Below are 18,899 nucleotides of genomic sequence, written 5' to 3'. Positions count from 1 at the left end.
AGGTTAAATCACCACAAGTTGCTTCTCTCGAATGAGGCAATAGCCACTATGGTCTGGCAAGAGTTTGGCAACACAACAACAGAGAATGCATTTAAACTACACATTTCTGAACACTTTAGCATGGCCAATTCCCCTAACATGCACATCTTCGGACTGTGGAAAGAAACTGGAGCACCCGGAGGAAACCCATGCAGACGTGGGGAGAATGTGCAAACTCCACACAGACAGTTACCTGAGGCTGGAATCGAACCCGGATCCCTGGCGCTGTGAGGCAGCAGAGCTAACCACTGAGCCACTGTGCTACCCTATATTTATGCATTTGAGGCACCAGGAGGGTCTAATAACTAACCGGATCCCCATTCACCTTCAGCAGAAAGACCTCAGATAGTGGTCTTTCCCCAGTGCTCCTTGGTGGCAGCTGCTCCAAGCTTTAGTCCCTCAGCACATAGTCCTGGACTTTGGAATGTGCCAGTCTGCAACACTCAGTCAGAGTCAACTCCTTGTTTTGGAAGACTGAGAAGTTTCAGGCAGACCAAACAGCACCATTCACTGAGTTGGTAGTCACCCAGGAGTGATATTTGTCTTGGTGTGCATCCCAGGGGAACAGACTGTACAGCATAATGTCCTCAGGACTCTGCTCAGGACAAACTTCAACACAAAGCACTGCATCTCTCTCCAGACTTATTTTGTAAAGGCACATTCTATAAGGTGCCATGTGACAGTCTCTACCCTCACCCCAGCAGTCACTTTGACGGCAGCATTGTCACAAAGCTAGTCTCTTTTTTTCTAAAAGCTGTTCCTTGGCTCAAGGAGACTCTGCTCTTGACCTTTCTCAGAGGGGCAATAAACCAGGCTGGACTCCGAAAGTCTGGTTTGTATAGAGATGAAAAGGATTTTGAGAGGCCTTCTGTTTATATGTAAACAAATGAAACTTCAGGCCAAAGTGGTAATGCTTTAGAAGTGACCTGTATAAAGAGAGAGGATTAGTCAGCTCTCTAGCTAGCTGACCTGAGCAGTTTTAGTTCAGTTTTGAACTTGGAAGTTCAACAGGGAGCTGTGTGGAAACTCTCTCTCTTTTCTGTCCTTCAACTTCAACCTGTAAGCATGTGTTCCATTTATACTGGGTTTTAAAGGGGGTTTGCTTATTGGGACTGTTGTGTGCATTTGGAACAGCATAATTAAGTCGAGCTGGATAGGTTGAGTTCTGTAGGGATTCTTTACTCTGTTCTTTGTGTTTCATTATGTAATGTTGTTAATACATTCTTTGTCTGTTTTAAAATCTGGTAGTCAACCTAGCTATCTTACTCCAGGTAATTTTCACTGTACACTTACTGAAACAAATTACAAAGTTAGGTCGAGGGCTGTCTGCTTAAGAACGTTTGGAGTGGTCTGGCCTAGTCCATAACAGCATGCAGTGGCACAGACCAATCCTGTGGACTTGAAGGATCTCAACCTTCTTCTCAACCTCTTCTCTCATCTGAGGCTTGGTGACCGTCAGCTAAACCACCATGTTATAATTGAACCAACCAACAACAAATCCTTATTGATTTGCCTTATCCAAAAAAGTATTCACTTTACCATCCCCCTCATTAAAATATGAGTTATGAGCAAATTAGGTGTATTTTATCTTTATAATGTGACCATGTCTGCAGCGTTGTGTTTTGGTTCTACGCTATATGTAAATACCCAATAATTATACATAAAATATATTTTTTAATGTAAGGCTTTGTGACATTTTCAAATATTTTTCAGACTTGTCTAACACAAACTCGTGTGTTTTTTATTCTCAGAGAAATTTCCCTTCTTGTAAAGTTCTATTAAACATCTCGCCAGACATAAATATAAAATTACAGTTCAGAATGTAGTTTGGCAAAATAGTTACATTTTGATTCAATTTCTTTTTTTAAATTTTGAGCCATTTTGTGAACTGTTTCATTACTGACAACCAAATATCTTAATTTGTGACAAGACTTGAAACTCTGTCTTTGCTGCAGTCCCTTATCAATAACATTATACTGCTGGCAAAACATGCAAATTCCTTGGATTTCAGTCTATATTTGATAAGCCAGACTTTGAAATTCCTGATCATTCCATAAGTAAATTTACAACTGAATCAAAATGGATTCTAAAGTTGCTATGTTGTGGAAAGCGAAGCATTCAACAGCAATAAAAAAAAGTGACAACGCAATTTACATAAGGAGTGTAATATTAATCGGTACAGTAGTGTGTCACTAACTGGGCTTTCAAATATTCTAGAATCTTAAAGTGTATTTGCATCACTTTACTTATGTTTACTTATACAGAGGAACCTCAATTATCAGCATTCAATTAACTGAATTTCGGATTATCCGAATATGATCGCAAGGTCCCAATGCTTGGCTAACTATGTTATCCAGCATTTGATTAACCTAATCGAAATATTCCCCGCCTGTGTCCTTCAGATAATCAAGGTTCCTCTGTATATGTTGGTTTAGCAGTGATAATTCAGCAAGCCGGGCTTTTGACTACGGTGGGAATTGTTATTAAGTTATTTTATCTTTGAATTTGGGTATTTGAATATATTATAACATGGTTCTGATCATTTGAAGGTGTAGCTTGCCCTGTGAAATCCCACTCTGGAAAATGTTTTCTCTGTGGCTAACAGTAGCTGCACTCTTCTTCCCACAGGTTTCCTATTGCTTTTCTTTCAGATGGCAAGTGGCATAAAGTTGCAATTAGTGTTTCCTTGAATAAAATGGAGGTGTATGTCGACTGCAAGCTTATTGAGAGCGTCAGGTGGAAGAATTACTTTGGGATGGAAATAACTACAGAAGGGCTAGTCATTATCGGAGGACTGATCGAGGCCTTTGAGACACCTTTCAAGGTAAAAGGATCTGACAACAAGCCTTTTTAAAAGCAGTAAGGTACATATTCCATGGAATCACTTGCATTGAGTTGAATGGTATTTGCAATTGCAATAAACAAGTTACATTGCAGCCAAAATGCTTTTGCAACAATTTTCCGTCAGTCCCCTCCTTTTAATTCATTTTGTCTCCTACGTTTGAAATTACGCTGGAAAACAACTAGTGCATCAATTTTGCAGTCAAGCATCAAAGGATTCACAAGATGCATATGGTATGAGAAACCACTTCAGTCAGGACCTAAATATTCACATGTTTTCTATATACAAGTTCATGTTGGCACTGATCTTGTTGATCATCACCATTTGTTTGTTTTGCATTGCCTACAGGAGAGCTTAGGTTTATCAGGTCATCAATTAAGTTTATTCAAGCAACCTTTGAAATTTCAGGCCAGTTTTGCACTTGTGAAATTTGGATGTAAGCATTAGTTTTGCCTCTGCTGCCAATAAATGCCGGATAGAAAGCAATTTTTTTCTTCACCATCAGAGAACACTGAAATGCTTTTGTTTCATGTTTAGAATACAGGTTCCCCAGTGTGCAACTATTGTCAGCTTTTTAAAAATTTGATCCCCAATTGCCCTGAAGAAAGTGATAACGTTCCATGTTTTTCAACCACTGCAGTCTTACTGTCGAATAATTCCCACAATTCGGACAGAGTTCCAGGATTTTAACCCATTGACAGCTGTTCTGCATCAGGCCAGACCCCTCAAAATATTTCAAGAAGGTAGCCCAGACCCGAATTTTGCTAGTTGTTTCCCGTCGGCGATGGATATTCCAGGAGAAGTGCCATTGATCAAACCACTTAGTTTTAAACAAAACAGAATTTATATACAAGATCACTGAATGAAACGCAAAGCACAGAAAACAGAATACCAAATAACTTAACCTCCCTGAAAATCCAATAAATCATCCTAACTTAATGATGCTCTTCTAAATACTTACAACAATATCCACAAAACCCCTTGGGACAAAAGGTAAAATCAAACACAGGTTCTTACAGGGAGAGAGTACCAACCTGAACCTGCTTCTTTGGGTGTAGCTAAAAACCAAACCAAACCAGAGAAAAGCTGAGCTGGGAGAACTGGTCATTGTACAAGTGTATTTTTTAAACATGAAAGCCATCTGCCTGAGGCAGTATCTGATAGCTATAATCACATCGACCCTAAAACCCTTCAACCCAGACTTTTCAGAGCCTGTGTTATTTACGACCTCTTTGCAAAAAAAAGTCAAGGACAGCATAACCTTGTTAAAGGAGCAGCTTTGTCACGTAATACCCCTGCTGGTCAATGCTTATCCTTTGTTGATTTACTTAGAGGCGTGGGTGATCTGATTTAATTTAATAAATGACATATTGTTGAGGATTCTTAAGGGAGTTGGAGGTAGTACATTTTCCTCTTGGCCAGTTGAGCTGGGTTTTAATTCCCAACGACCCTTGAGATGTGTTCAAACATTTCCGAAAAGGTTTTTTTCTTAAAACGAAGAGCTACAAGATGTTGGCTTCATAAAAAGAGAATTGGGCTCTTAGATGGTTCATATAGGACAGCAGAGTGTCCTGACATCTGAGGCAGGGAGGCCAGGGTGTGGTGATTGTAACAAGGTCACTCGGATGGACCTCATAGAATGTAAGTTCCCTGACTAGGGCTGTTAATCTGTTCCAATCAGGGAGCCCTGGCTTAAAAAAGATTAAGAATCAGAGATACTGACAATCTGATACCTGACCCAGAATAAGATGACACTAATGTCAAGGACTACTCATGTGTAAATAAAGAGAGACTTGGTGATGGGAGTTATTTCACAGGGTTCAAGCCCCAACTCATCTATCACTGGGAAGAGAATTCCTTGAGGACCTGGCCAATTGGCTATCAACAGATTGAGGCAGTGGGCTGATTCTGTTCTGCAACTAAACTAATGCCTGGGTGTCCTTAGAAAGGGTGCATTTGAAGTCCACCAACATCCTCATGATCCTTCGAGAGAAGCGGGCACCATCAGGCTTGGAGTGCATTATTTCCCCCTTAAACTCCATTTTAATCGAGTGGTCTACATCTCTTCCTACTCACTCTGACCCCCACCACAGCCATTTTTATTTCTGGGGCATTGTCCCTGGTGGGAAGTTACAACTTGACTGCATTGCTGTGAGTCTGTCGTCCATGTAAGCCAGACCAGTGAAGGACAGCAGATTTTCTTACCTGAACTAGATGGTTTTTGACAGCAATCCAGTATCTTCATGATCATCATTATGGAGGCTGGCTTCGTGTTCCAGAAGTATTAGCTAACTGAATTTAAATTGCAACAAGTACATAAAACTGAATTCTGTTGCATATACTGAAGCGATCTTCAAATAGTTACTCATGATACAGCTGGCTCTTTGCTACCTCCTAGGGGACTATGGTGAAAAACCAAGCAATGCTCTACACTTCTTATGAGGAAGTCACTGGGTGATACTTTATTTTCAATATTAGTTCATCAGTTAGCTTTTGTAACATCCAGACCTATTTCTAAGTGATTGCTTGAGACCAGTGTATGTCTGTGTATATCAAATTCACACATATTACAACAGAAAATTAACTTTTATCCTCCTTGCATCAGAGAACCAGATTGGCTGCACTTTATTTTAAAAAGATTCTTTGTGATTCTATGACAATTTGTATTACTAGTTCCTTACAATTTTACTTTTCACGGTTCAAGATAGAAAATGTTATTCTCGAATGGAAAATGATAAAACTATAACTCATTTCAAAAGCTAATGGCGACAGATTGAACACAATAGTTCTTAGTGGATAAGCAGACTGCTAATTTACATTGGGATAGGTTTTGTAGTGAGACTTAAAGAAGAAGATAAATGAAATATTTCAGCAGCATCATTTCATTATTAGCTAAAAATCTGCATAAGTGACATTGTATTTCTTTCTTCATAACTCCCATTTGAAACCTAATTCCTTCATTCAAATTAGCCACCGATTTTGTGTTCTTTCTCTGATCCAGTAGAAATTCATGCAGCCATTCAAATCAGTCAAAGCTCAACACATAGTGAACATTGGACCACAGTGACATTTCTCATGCAGTTTAACTTATCACTCTGAAGCTGGCTTTGCATCGTTGGGTCATAAACTTTGTAACTGACTTGTCAATTGTGTGATAAAACCTTCAATAGGTGATTAGATTCCCTGCAGTGTGGAAACAGGCCCTTCGGCTCAACAAGTCCACGCTGACCCTCCAAAGAGTAACCCACCCTTTTTCCTCTAACTAATACACCCTATACTATGGGCAATTTAGCATGGCCAATTCACCTAACCTGCACATCTTTGGATTGTGGGAGGAAACCGGAGCACACCCACGCAGACATGGGGAGAATGTGCAAACTCCACACAGTCAGTCACCCGAGGTTGGGATCGAACCTGGGATCCTGGTGCTGTGAGGCAGCAGTGCTAACCACTGAGCCACTGTGCTGGTGCTGTGAGGCAGCAGTGCTAACCACTGAGCCACTGTGCTGCCAATTCTTGAAAATTTCCAAACAAATAGCAGATATGTGAACTGCAAAGGGGAGAATTGTTCTGACAGGAGTGAGTTTTGACAAAAACACTGCAGAGAACATTTGGCATCATGGCAGCTGGATTCAGTGGGTTGTTATTCTTAAAACCAACTGGTCTACCTAGGATTACAAATTCTCTGAGTAGGTAAGTCTCCATGCTGGCTATTTTCCATATAATTCCAATTGTGGTAGTACAAATGGCAGCAATAATCAAAGAATATTTTAGAATCAGCACTCACAGTACTTGAAGGCTTGCATGTGTTAATATAAAGGAAATCTTTTTGAGGAACTACAAATGTAATATGCATAATCATTCCTGACTAAAAGCTATATGATTTTTTAATATTCCCCAAATGACTTCAATAATTATTGTATATATTATGACAGTAATTAAGGATAGGATTTGAATATTTATACAGCCCAGGGCTTTCCAACAATTTACGTAAATTAGTATAGAATAATTGACATATAATTACAAACACCGCTGAAGAGAGTGAATCATCAGAATGTAGAAATAAAACTGGGGTTAAAAAGAATTAACTGTATAAATACAGTCCATGTTAGTGAGAAAGTTGGGAAAGTAGGGTGAGATCAGCAGTGAGGATATCCTCGCTACCAAGAGCAAAGAGTCGCATTCTCCAGCCAAATTTTGAAAGTGAGATGACAGTTTCGCTAGGGAGCAGCAAGTGACCTAGTTGTATGTAATTGTATGCATTAACACCTCAGTGTTAGTTAAAATTGCCTCATTGATCAGCCGTTTCCCACTTTCTCAGATGCTGGACAGAATATACACAGTGACGGTTCCCAGCATGAAGTCAGAGCACGTGCATGGTGACTCCAGCTTGCCGCATATTCCTCTTGTCCTCCATCTTGGATAGCAGTCACCATTATCCATAACACACTCCCATGGTCTGTGACCATGCCCATAGGCATTGGCATCAGACATGTACCAGCTCCATCCCACCCTCATGGCACATCTCCAATCCACATGCCAGGTGGTGCACTTTGGAGTACTCTAGTACCTTTCAGCTCTGGTCAGCACTGTGGGTCAAGTGCAACTAGACCAGGGAGTGGCTATAAGCCAGTTTTGCGTCTGGTCCCCAGGGGGTTCTGTCCACAAAATATCAAAGGAGGAGTTATCAGACTGATACTGCAGAAGGGATGCTGGGAATTTTGATGGTGAGGATTGGAAGTAACTTTCTGGGATGCAGAGAAGATAGCAACTGTGAAGGGACATAACTCGACCTATAAGGTAGATGATGAAGCAGGGCAAGGAAAGGGGATAATGTGGAAAGCAGGCATCATCAACAGTTGGCACCAGCTTGGATTGGGTACATACATTAGTATGTCTGGTGTGATGACTTTGTATGCATGGAATTCATTGAGTAAAGTGTGGAGATGAACAGTTAAATAAAGAGGTTAACAAAGAACAAAAGAATAGTAAATGCTGGGGAACCAAAAAAACCCAGAAATTGCTGAAGAAACACAGCAGGTCTGGCTGTGGAGAAAAAGCAGAGTTAACATTTCATGTCCAGTGGCCCTCCTTCAGAATACTTCTCCAATCTTCGACTCAGTTGCCTTGTGTCTCCAACAAATCTGCTTGATGTTTCTGTGTCTGTCTGTGCATTTGTATGAAGTTTCGAATTGCTGACACCACAGAGTCCTCTCCTGCCTGAAGCTGAGTGGGTATGTGGTCTCTGGCACCCCCTCTGAGTGCCAGTGGCCTGGGGCATTTCTTCCTTGGCTGTGGCAGAGATGCATGTGCCCCCAACCCTAACCAGCAAACATACTCACCGAAGTGTCAGTGTCTGAGGCTGCCTTGCTGGTGCATCCTCTGAGGGACCTATTGTTTCTTCCTCAGAGATAGAGGTCTTGGCAGTGTCACCCTCTTGTCTGTGGAGACTGTTACCTGCAGCAGACAAAAGAGAGAAAGTATCACAATAAGGAATCCGGGCACACTCACGATAGCAGTAATCGGAGCAGTGCCCAGCAATGGGCAATGATTCTCACTTAGCTGCAGGCACATGGACATTTTGGTATTCGGACAGGCAGTGCTTGATCTGGTGTACACTTGCAGTTTAAATATGGTGCTGGGAGAGAGGGAAGATTTTCTTTTCATTCAGTTAGTGTGGGAGTAACTGGCGAGGCCAGCATTCTTTCACCAGCTCCAATTGCACAGAGGACAGTTAAGAGTAGCTGCTTTGCTACAGAAACAATGAACAGCGTGCCATAGGGGCCCAGTACATAGGTACCAAGTTGGATTTTGGAAAATATTGTGAGGCCTCACAAAGAGAAGCTCAGCACAGTTGAAACTAAACCAATCTTTAGTAAAGTTCAGACCGCCGAATGCATTTTCAGGCCTGAGTTGAAAATTCTCATCTTTTTCAGTTAGGTGTATTCCTCTCTGAATCCACCTCTTATAGAGTCATTGAGATGTACAGCATGGAAACAGACCCTTTGGTCCAACTCGTCCATGCCGACCAGCTATCCCAACCCAATCTAGTCCCATCTGCCAGCACCCGGCCCATGTCCCTCCTAACCCTTTCTATTCATATACCTATCCAAATGCCTTTCAAATGTTGCAATCATACCAGCCTCCACCACTTCCTCTGGCAGCTTACTCCATACACATATCACCCTCTGTGTGAAAAAGTTGCTGCTTAGGTCCCTTTGATGTCTTTCCCCTCTCACCCTAAACCTACGTACTCTAGTTCTGGACGCCCCACTGCAGGGAAGAGACTTTGTCTATTTATCTTATCCATGTCCCTCATGATTTTATAAACCTCTATAAGATCACCCCTCAGCCTTCGACACTCCAGCCCTAGCCTATTCAACCTCTCCCTATAGCTCAAATCCTCCAACCCTGGCAACATCCTTGTAAATCTTTTCTGAACACTTTCAAGTTTCACAACATCTTTCCGATAGGAAGGAGACCATAACTGCACACAATATTCCAAAAGTGACCTAACCAATGTCCAGTACAGCCACAACATGACCTCCTAACTCCTGTACTCAATGCAAGGAAATAAAGGAAAGCATAACAAAAACCTTCTTCACTATCCTATCTACCTGCGACTCCACTTTCAAGGAGTAATGAACCTGCACTCCAAGGTCTCTTTGTTCAGCAACACTCTCTAGGACCTTACCATTAAGTGGATAAGTCCTGCTAAGATTTGCTTTCCCAAAATGCAGCACCTTGCATTTAACTAAATTAAATTCCATCTGCCACTTCTCAGTCCTTTGGCCCATCTGATCAAGAGACTTTTCTGTCTTGTTATTGTGACCCAGACTAGCCTCACTACTGGGGTGTTTCTGGAACAGCAACTAGGGAGATATATTCATAATATTTATTGTTACTTCCAAATTTGATTACCGTCATTTCTTCTATGATGTGATAGTTCTGTTCCTGTGCTATACAAAATTTGTTCAATACAAATAACGCTTAAACCATTGGCGATCTAATCGCGTTATAGCCAACACACGTTTTACAAGTTCGCATTTTAGAAACAGCATTACCAATTCACCAATCATGTTACAGTCACGTTAACGGGACCGGCATTATAACGGAACTGACTGTATTCTAATCGTCTCCTGATTGGCTTCCCATGTTTCAGCTTCTGTAAGTGAATGCTGTCAAACTATCTGTTGCCCATGTCCTATTTGACTCCAAGTACTGTTCAGCCATCATCTCCACCTGTATCAGCTGATCATGTTAATCTCCCACTTACAAAACATTTCAGTTTTTCAATTTACTTTCCTTTTCCCCATATGCCTTAATAGCCTTGCACTTCCCCAGCGTGGTGATCACTCCTAACCCCACAATCTTCAGATATCCACACTGTTTCAATTCTGGTCCCTTAGCAATTTCCAATTTTGGCTGTTCCACCATTGTAGTGCATCTGTATCTGCGGAATTCACTATCCCAGAGTGCGTTGGATGCTGGAACATTGAATAAATTTAAGAAAAGTTTGGACAGATTTTTAGCTATTGATGGGTTAAAGGGTAGGCAGGAAAGTGGAGCTGAGGCCGAGATGCAACCAGCCTTGATTGTATCAAATGGCAGAGCAGGCTTGAGGGGCTAAATTAGCTCCTCCTGCTTCTAGTTTTTCTGTTCTTATGTTGGTACCTGTACCTTCAGCCACTGGGTGGTCACAGTATGTTCCAGTTCACATTCAGCCTGATCCAGTTATTCAACAGTGTACCTGAGTTGCCTGTCATCCCAAGAACATGGCTGAGGTATTTAGGCTTCACCTTTGAGAAAATAAGTTATTTGTTAAAACCTTTTAATGTACATTTGATATCTAAAATGGACTTAGTTCTTGCAAATCTTCAATTTACGTTCCGTGCACTTATTTCAGCACATTTACCACATGGTGCTATATGCATGTCAGGGCAGATTTGTATTGACAGGATTATTGAGGTAGCTGCAAAATAACAGCCAACATTGAAATGAAGGAATTGGTTAGAGGTAAGATTCTTCTTCTAAGGCAGTTTCCATTGACGTAGAACATAAGGGGGAAATAGAACAGAGAGTTAGCATTTTAAATTAGAATAACATTTTACTGCATTTCAGAGAAATTAACAGAAAGTGATCCCAACCTGTAGGGACACCAAGCCAAAGAATGACAGTGGGAATGATGATCAAAGTCTTGGTCAGTGGTCGGTTTTACTAAGAAGAAAAAGAGGAACTTAAGGATTTAGGGAAGAAATTCCAGAACAGGTTGATGAGATGAGCAAGGATGGGATAAAGCAACTAGATGACACAATATCGATTCGATGTTTTATTGACTGGTTTCAGTAGGTGGCAGCTAACCATCGACTGGTATCTATCAGAAAAGAAATTTATCGCTTGGAAATCTGAAGCCGAGAAGTGAAATACGAGAGGGTGGTATCTATCAGACAAGCTTTAAAGCTGGAGTCTATCCATCTCCTGAAGTTATTAAACTTGAAGCAAATTAAATTTCAATTAGAAATGTCCATTCTCTTCCATAAATTCTGAAACACTTCCAGGTGAAATACTTCCTCCATTCCTGCATCAAGACTGTTTGGATTTGTAATCACAAAATATTTTACAGCCTCCTCCTCTGCACAGTAAGTGAATTGATTTTCCAGTTATATTGCAATGGATTTATGGACCAAGCTATGGATTTATTTTGTACTTATGATTCCGTAGCTCTGTAACCATGTGCACTGTATTTTTTCCCTCAACATGCTCTCAAACCTGGGTAGAATTTAGTGACCTCCCCATGGTTGTTTGTTTAATATTCATTCACAGGCTAGGCCAATATTTGGAGGTGGGATATATTTAATTAGATGATGGGGACTCTGCTAACTTTCCACCTCCAACTGGATTAAGTATGTGGTTTGAAGACTTGTAGAGTCCCAACTCACTCCAAATTGAGGCCCTTAACTGAGCAATTAATGGAGCCTCTTCCCAATGTTGCTGGCATTAACCCAGTGACATGTTGGGAGATTGCTATTCATGGAGCAGAACAAACAATCCATGCAGGATTGTTTCTGGGATTCTGCAGTTGCAGTGACAGTCCATTATTCAAAGGCACTCTGTGTCTTATCATAGAATCTGCCACCAGGGGATTATGTTGTTGTCACTTCACACAACCCCCATTTGCCTTCACTCATCTGGGTCCATGAGACTCAGATGGATAGAGTAATGGCATTAGCCACTGCCTCCTGATGCCACTAAGTTTAATAAAGACGTTGGCCAAGTCAGCAGCTCTTAGAGAGTGGGTCTTCTGCCCCTTGGGTCTCTGATCTTGGGGAAGGCCCTCTGCTGTCCAGGGCATGCCTGACTGGGACATGATGCTGCAAGCCTTCTTCAAAAGTGATGACACAGGGTTCTTGCCAGCTGGCTCCAATTGCTGCCAATAGGTTTAGCCTTTATATACCCATTAAGATGAAACCAGAAGTGTACAGATGGATTGCAAATCAAACTTTGTCGAATACTTTATTATTAAAGAGCAAACATCCAGTTTCCATATATTGTGGATCTTGTCTTATTTTTAAATCTGCTTGGTGGTAGTTTTGATAGTTGATGTTGCAGCAGTCTGCATGAAATCCAAATGTTAAGTTTCCATTAGTGATTTTTTAGAAGATTTGTAGCTCAGGTTGAAGATAAGTATGTAAGTTAGCTCGCTGAGCTTGAAGGTTTGTTTTCAGACGTTTCGTCACCATATTAGGTAACATCATCAGTGAGAGTCTCTGGTGAAGCACTAGTGGTATGTCCCACCTCTCTATTTATAGGTCTTGGTTTCTTAAGTTGGGTGATTTCATTGCCAGTTCCTTTTCTCAAGGGAAAGGAGATAAGGTCTAAGAAACCAAGACCTATAAATAGAGAGGTAGGATATACCACCAGCACTTCACCAGAGACTGTCACTGATGATGTTACCTAGTATGGTGACAAATATCTGAAAATGAACCTTCAAGTGAGCTAACTTACATGCTATGCTTTCATTTTCAAGTGCACAAGTTATAAAACTTAAATCAAATGAAATGATTTTAAGCAGGATCTCCCAGTCCACATTTTCCTGTAGTAAGTTTTCCAGTTTGCAAAGCATCTATGAAATACTTAGTTATGTGGAAAACAATTATCACTGCAAAATAACATTAGGTTTTATAACAATAACATAACAAAAAAGATCATTATAATCAGGAAAAGAAACTTCCAGGATTCAAGCACAGAAACCGTGTTGATATTTAAAATTATGGAAATGCTGCATTTTAGGAAGGGCTGTCCTTTGAATAAGATGAAACCATTGGATTATCTGCTTGTCCAAGTGCTTGCAAAAGATGGTTGAGTACGAATTGCTTTGCTTTCAACAAGACTGGCAGAAATTTGGATGCAAATTGTGCAGATATTGGCATAATATTTGTTTAAAGGCAGAGAAACATACTCTCAAGGGCACTGACTATCAAATAAGTGGGGCATGCAACCCTTAAATATTGGTGTGTAGCCTACTATCAGCAGATTATTTCTGTTAAACAATGAAACACTTCCAATCTGTTTTTTTGTGTGGGGAGGAGTTATATGTATAAATGACAGACATCTCCAGGAAATGTTGCAAGCACGAAGATTTGTATGCAAACAATATGTTTATAGAACAGATGGAAAGGTGTGACTGGTGAATTTCGTGTGAAATATGCTTGAATTTTGCACTTGTGGTATAACTTTACCAAACATTTCTGGAATTCTGTGTTTTTTATTACAGTTGCACAAAATTATTTTCTAAAAATAGTAAACATTTCATCCTGAGTTCTTCAGAGCAATATATTTACACATCATTGACCAGAAACTAGACATAAATAATGTCAGACAGTTAGGTTAGCTCAGTCGTCTGGACGGCTGATCTGTGATGCAAGTTAGGAATCCTTCATTGAGTAACTCATTCCCTGACACCTAAAGCTTGCCCACCATCTACAACCCAGGACTGTGATGAATACTCCCCACTTAACTGGATGAGCACAGGTCCAACAACACTCAAGAAGCTTGATGCCATCCAGCACAAAGCAGCCACTTGATTAGCACCACATTCACAAACATCCACTCCCTCCATTGCCAACGCTCAGTTGCAACAGTGTGTACTATCTATACTCATTCACCAAATTTCTAGACAGCACCTTCAAAGCCCATGACCACTTTCATCTCAAAGCACAAGGTTAACAGATACATGGGAACATGTATTTCCCTCCAAACTACTCACCATCCTGACTTGGAAATATATTGCCATTTCTTCAGTGTCACTTTGTCAAACTGGAGTCAGAGATCTATAGCACAAAATAAGACCCTTGGCCCATAATATCTACATGGGTCAAAAGTAAGCATCTAACTAATCTAATCTCATTTTCCAGCACTTAGCTCTTAACCTGTATGCCTTGGCATTTCATGTGGATATCTAAATTCTTATAGAGACAGAGAGTTATACAGCAGGGAACCAGATCCTTCAGTCTAACTTGTCCATGCTGACCAGATATTGTAAACTGATCTAATCTCATTTGCCAGCATTTGGCTCATCTCCCTCTAAATCCTTCCTATTCATATACCCATCCAGATGCCTTTTAAATGCTGTAATTGTCCAGCCGTCACCATTTCCTCTGGCAGCTCTCTCCATACGTGCACCTTCTTCTGCATGAAGAAGATGCCCCTTAGTCCCTTTTAAACTGTTCTCCTCTCACCTTAAACCTATGCCCTCTAGTTTTCCCCTACACTAGGAATAAGACCTTGGCTATCCATCTTATCTGTGCCTATAATGATTTAAATACCCTCCATACATCAGCCATCAGCCTTTGATGCTCCAGGGAAAACAGCCTCAGCCTATTCAGCTGCTCCGTATCGCTCAGACCTTCCAATTCTGGCCACATTCTTGTAAATCTTCGCTGAACCATTTTGGGTTTAATAGCATCCTTCATATAATAGGGAGACCAGAATTGAATGCATTATTTTAAAAGTGGCCTCACCTTCTTAAATGTTATGACGATGTGTACCTGGAACATCCTCTCTCACAGCATTGTGGGTTGTATCAGCACCAAATGGACTGCAGCAGTTAAAGATGGAAACTCACCAAGGTTAAAGTTTAAAAAATCACACATCACAATAGTCCAACAGGTTTATTTGAAAGCACTAGCTTTCAGAGCGCCACTCTTCATCATCCAGGAATGATGAAGAGCTTCTGCCTGAAGCATCAACTCTCCTGCTCCTCAGATGCTGCGTGACCAGCTGTGCTTTGCCAGCACCACATACTCGACTCTGATCTCCAGCATCTGCAGTTCTCACTTTCTCCCTGTTTATAGAAAGAGACAAGGAGGTTAAATCACCAAACATCACTCTCATGTTTCAGAACATGCATGAGCAGTAGCCAAGAGAAAACCACTTGTGATTAACACTTTTCATGATTATTCAAATAATTTGTATAACCTGCAGAGATGAAATATTCATCATAATCAAATAAACCAATCTGCTAGCTCTTGACTACAATTCCATGTTTTGACAGTAATTTCAATCTCTAAATGTTTTCCTTGTTCACACCTGGTGTTGCGTGCCTACTATATATATCTCCCTGTTCATTCCTATGTGGGTGTGCTGCAAATTGTGCGCTCATCACTGCAAAAGAGTTGATAGCTGGGAATTTGTTTAGAATCCTGGTTATCTCCAGAAAGATGCACAAGCTGTACATTTTCCAAATTATTATTCATGTTATTTCATGTTCCTATTAGCCTGTCATTTCCAAACTTGGTCTTTGGTTCATTTAAATAAATAACACATCCTCCTTTCTCTAAGATAAAATTACACATACTAAAACTGCAAAAATATAATTATATATGTATAGTTAGGTTAGCTGCAAAATTACTTACTCAGAAACAATAATTAAACATAGATTCTTAGGTTATCCAATATTTCAATGTAATGTACAGTTGGTTTGACGATCTTTTGCAGATCTTGTGATAGTCTCAGAGTTAGACTTCATACATGGGTGGTCTAGACTTGCATGTGTGTTAGAATCCATATTATTGGCGAGTTGATTGTAGTCAGGTGTTGATGTAACAGGTTTATTGCAGATGTTGAAATCTTATTCTGGTACTTTTACCAAAGTTTAGGCACTTGGAGCCAAATCATTTCCAATCGTTTGCGATCAGTTTCTAAAGGGAATTTCTTGCCAAATAAGAATATTTAGTATTTTGTGATACTGGATACTGGTACCTGTTGCCCATTTTATGTTGGATTGGTTGAATTGTGCTTGAGATACACTTTAGGGTACAAATGTTATTGATTTGACATCTTACAGAATGCATGGTTTTAATCCTTTCCAGTATAATCAACTTTCTTGAGATGAAACACTATAGGGTACATATTTCTGCTGACACTGCTTATTTAAGTGATGAGGATAGATGTTGATTATTCCCCTACTGTATATACATATACATATTCCTGAAAGAATTGATGATGCTTTGACTACAGGTCTTCTTAATCTTGAGGGGTAGGCAGGGATCTTATCTGACTACATATCTCTTCCTCTACCTCTCATTGACAGCCGGGAGATCTGTGATACAATCTCAGCATTGTGATTGCACCTTTCCTACTTCTGAGCACTACCCATAATACCTCACTGCAAGATTCCTCCAGGGTGTCATCCCTCAACACAGTTGGGATATGTACCCGAACCAATGATGCAAATTCCCCCACCTCTTTTGTTTTCTCCTCTGTCTCATCTAAAACATCACTATCTCAGAACATTGTTACCAATCCTTTCCCTCTTTTCAACCATGTGTCTGTGATAGCAACAACATAAAAATTGCATGCGTTAATCCAGGCTCTAAGTTCATCATTCTTACATGTTACATTTCTTGCATTGAAGCAAATACAGACCAAGCCTCCAGTTCTGCTGAGCTCAGCAACATCTCCCTGACTGCTCTTCCTTTTAGCTATATTTGCCTCAGACTCAAGCTCTTCTCCAGTCTCTATACTTACTGATCTGCTCTCTGGTTCCATCCCCCTGCCACACTAGTTTAAACCTTTCCGAATGCCACTATTAAACCACCTGCTAGGATATTGGTGCCCTTCCAGCTTAGGTACAACCTGTACTTCTTGTACAGGCCTCCCCTTCTCTGGATGACATCCCAATGATCCATATATCTGAAGCCCTCCCCACTACACTGGCTCTTTAGGGGAATAAGCCTGAGATTACTACCCTAGAGGTTCGACTTTTTAGTTTACCACCTAACTCCCTGAATTGTCATTGCAGGACCTTGTCACTCTTCCTACCTCTCTCATATGAGCCAATACGGACAATGACTTATGCCTGTTTACCCTCCTGTTTCAGGATACCCTCTGCCCGCTCAGAGACATCTATGACCCTAGCACCAGGGAGGCAGCATACCATCCTGGAGTCTCTCTCGTGGCCATAGAAACCTATCCGTGCCCCTGACTATGAAATCTCCAGTTACGATTGCTCTACTATGCTCTGTCCCTCTCCTGTGTACAACAGGGCCAGCCATGGTGCCACTGCTTTGGCTCTTGCTGCTGCTGCTGCTGTTACCTGATAGGCTAACTCCCTCCAAAATGGAGTAGCTGTTTGACAGGGAGTCTCCTGGAGTCCCCAGGAGTCCCCACATCTTCCTGTACTTTGGATGTGACCACGTTTCTGCAACTTCCATCGATGATGCTGTCTGCCACTTGTGTGCTCCTTATTGTCTTCAAATGCCGCTCAAGCCAATCCATTCATTTAGTGAGGAACTGGCTATACTTCCTGATGTAATTATCAGGAATGCTTTTGGCATCTACTATTTACCACATCTCACAGGCGGGAACACAAAACCCCACCAACTCACATGACTAACCCTCTATTAGTTATATTTTACTTAGCTTTCTAAAAATTACAGGCAAAACTATCTAACAAAGAGCCCCCTTTAACTTACTATCTGAAATCTCTGTACTAACCAGGTGAATTCATAGTCAACTCCTAATAAAAATTTATGGGTTTCTGTGAGATTCCTCCTCCCTCACCCTATATTCTTCTAAACTCCAGTAAACATAGTACTACCCAATCCAATCTCTCTTCATACATCAGTCCTGCTATCCCAGGAATCAGTCTAGCAACTCTTTGTTGCACTCCCTTGTCGAGAGTGTTGGTTGACTTATTGTACACCAGCTCCCTGGTTCTGACACTGGGCTTACATAATGAGTCAAGATTGATGTGCTGGAAAAGCACAGCAGGTCAAGCAATATCTGAGGAATAGGAAAATCAATGTTTTGGGCAAAAGCCCTTCATCAGGAATATGTAATGAGAGGCATATGCTTCAGAGGCAAAGGAATATCTGACTTTATTAAAACAAGCAAAATTGAAAATATGTACAATAACTGAAAAAGAAAATGAATATTCCAAAAATACCTAATGTTACAGATCAAGTGAAGTGACATTTATCTGACAGCTAACTAGCACCCTAGTTAACCCTTGCAGCCACAACTTGGTACTCTGGGTTTAAAATTACAGAGCTATTAGTTACTGGGTGTCAGGGGAAAGGGGGGAGAGAGAGAGAGACATAATGCTAATCCTGGGGTGTTATCTTGCTTCCCTTCCCTGGGGGTGCCCTGCACCGTCAACCCCGAAGTCCATCCTTCCTACCCTATCTACCTGAGCTGGGACAGACGATCTCGATGACCTTATGCTCACCCATAAAGTGGCTTTAGTCGGCTTTGACGGTGGTGGATGTCACTGGCGCTGTTCTGATGGGTATCTCAACTCTCTGGTCACATGGAGGTTCCTGGATGAGAAGATTATTTGTTCTCTTTCTTTCCCTCATTTGAAGGTGCCGGTGTTAGACTGGTGTATACTGTCTTTATAAACTTTTGTTCCAGACAGCTGCCCCTCGGCTTGTATATTGCCTTGTCTGTCTCAGTCAGAGAGCTCAATGAATCTTAGTTCAAATGTGAATCGCACAAACTCATGTCCCAAGTTCAA

General features: G+C 40.9%; 1 protein-coding gene across 1 annotated transcript in view; it reads left to right on the top strand.

The window, feature by feature from the left end:
• The window catches only part of LOC122564606 (collagen alpha-1(I) chain-like), a 378,414-nt gene that overhangs the window by 141,616 nt on the left and 217,899 nt on the right, over positions 1 to 18,899 (top strand). Inside the window, exon 4 of the mRNA XM_043719695.1 lies at positions 2,668 to 2,863. Within this exon, the coding sequence (XP_043575630.1) occupies positions 2,668 to 2,863 (196 nt within the window). The remainder of the gene's footprint in view (positions 1 to 2,667; positions 2,864 to 18,899) is intronic.

Source organism: Chiloscyllium plagiosum, chromosome 30 (genome assembly GCF_004010195.1).
Source record: "Chiloscyllium plagiosum isolate BGI_BamShark_2017 chromosome 30, ASM401019v2, whole genome shotgun sequence".
NCBI classification, from domain to species: domain Eukaryota; kingdom Metazoa; phylum Chordata; class Chondrichthyes; order Orectolobiformes; family Hemiscylliidae; genus Chiloscyllium; species Chiloscyllium plagiosum.
This window is presented reverse-complemented; position numbering and strand designations above follow the sequence as displayed.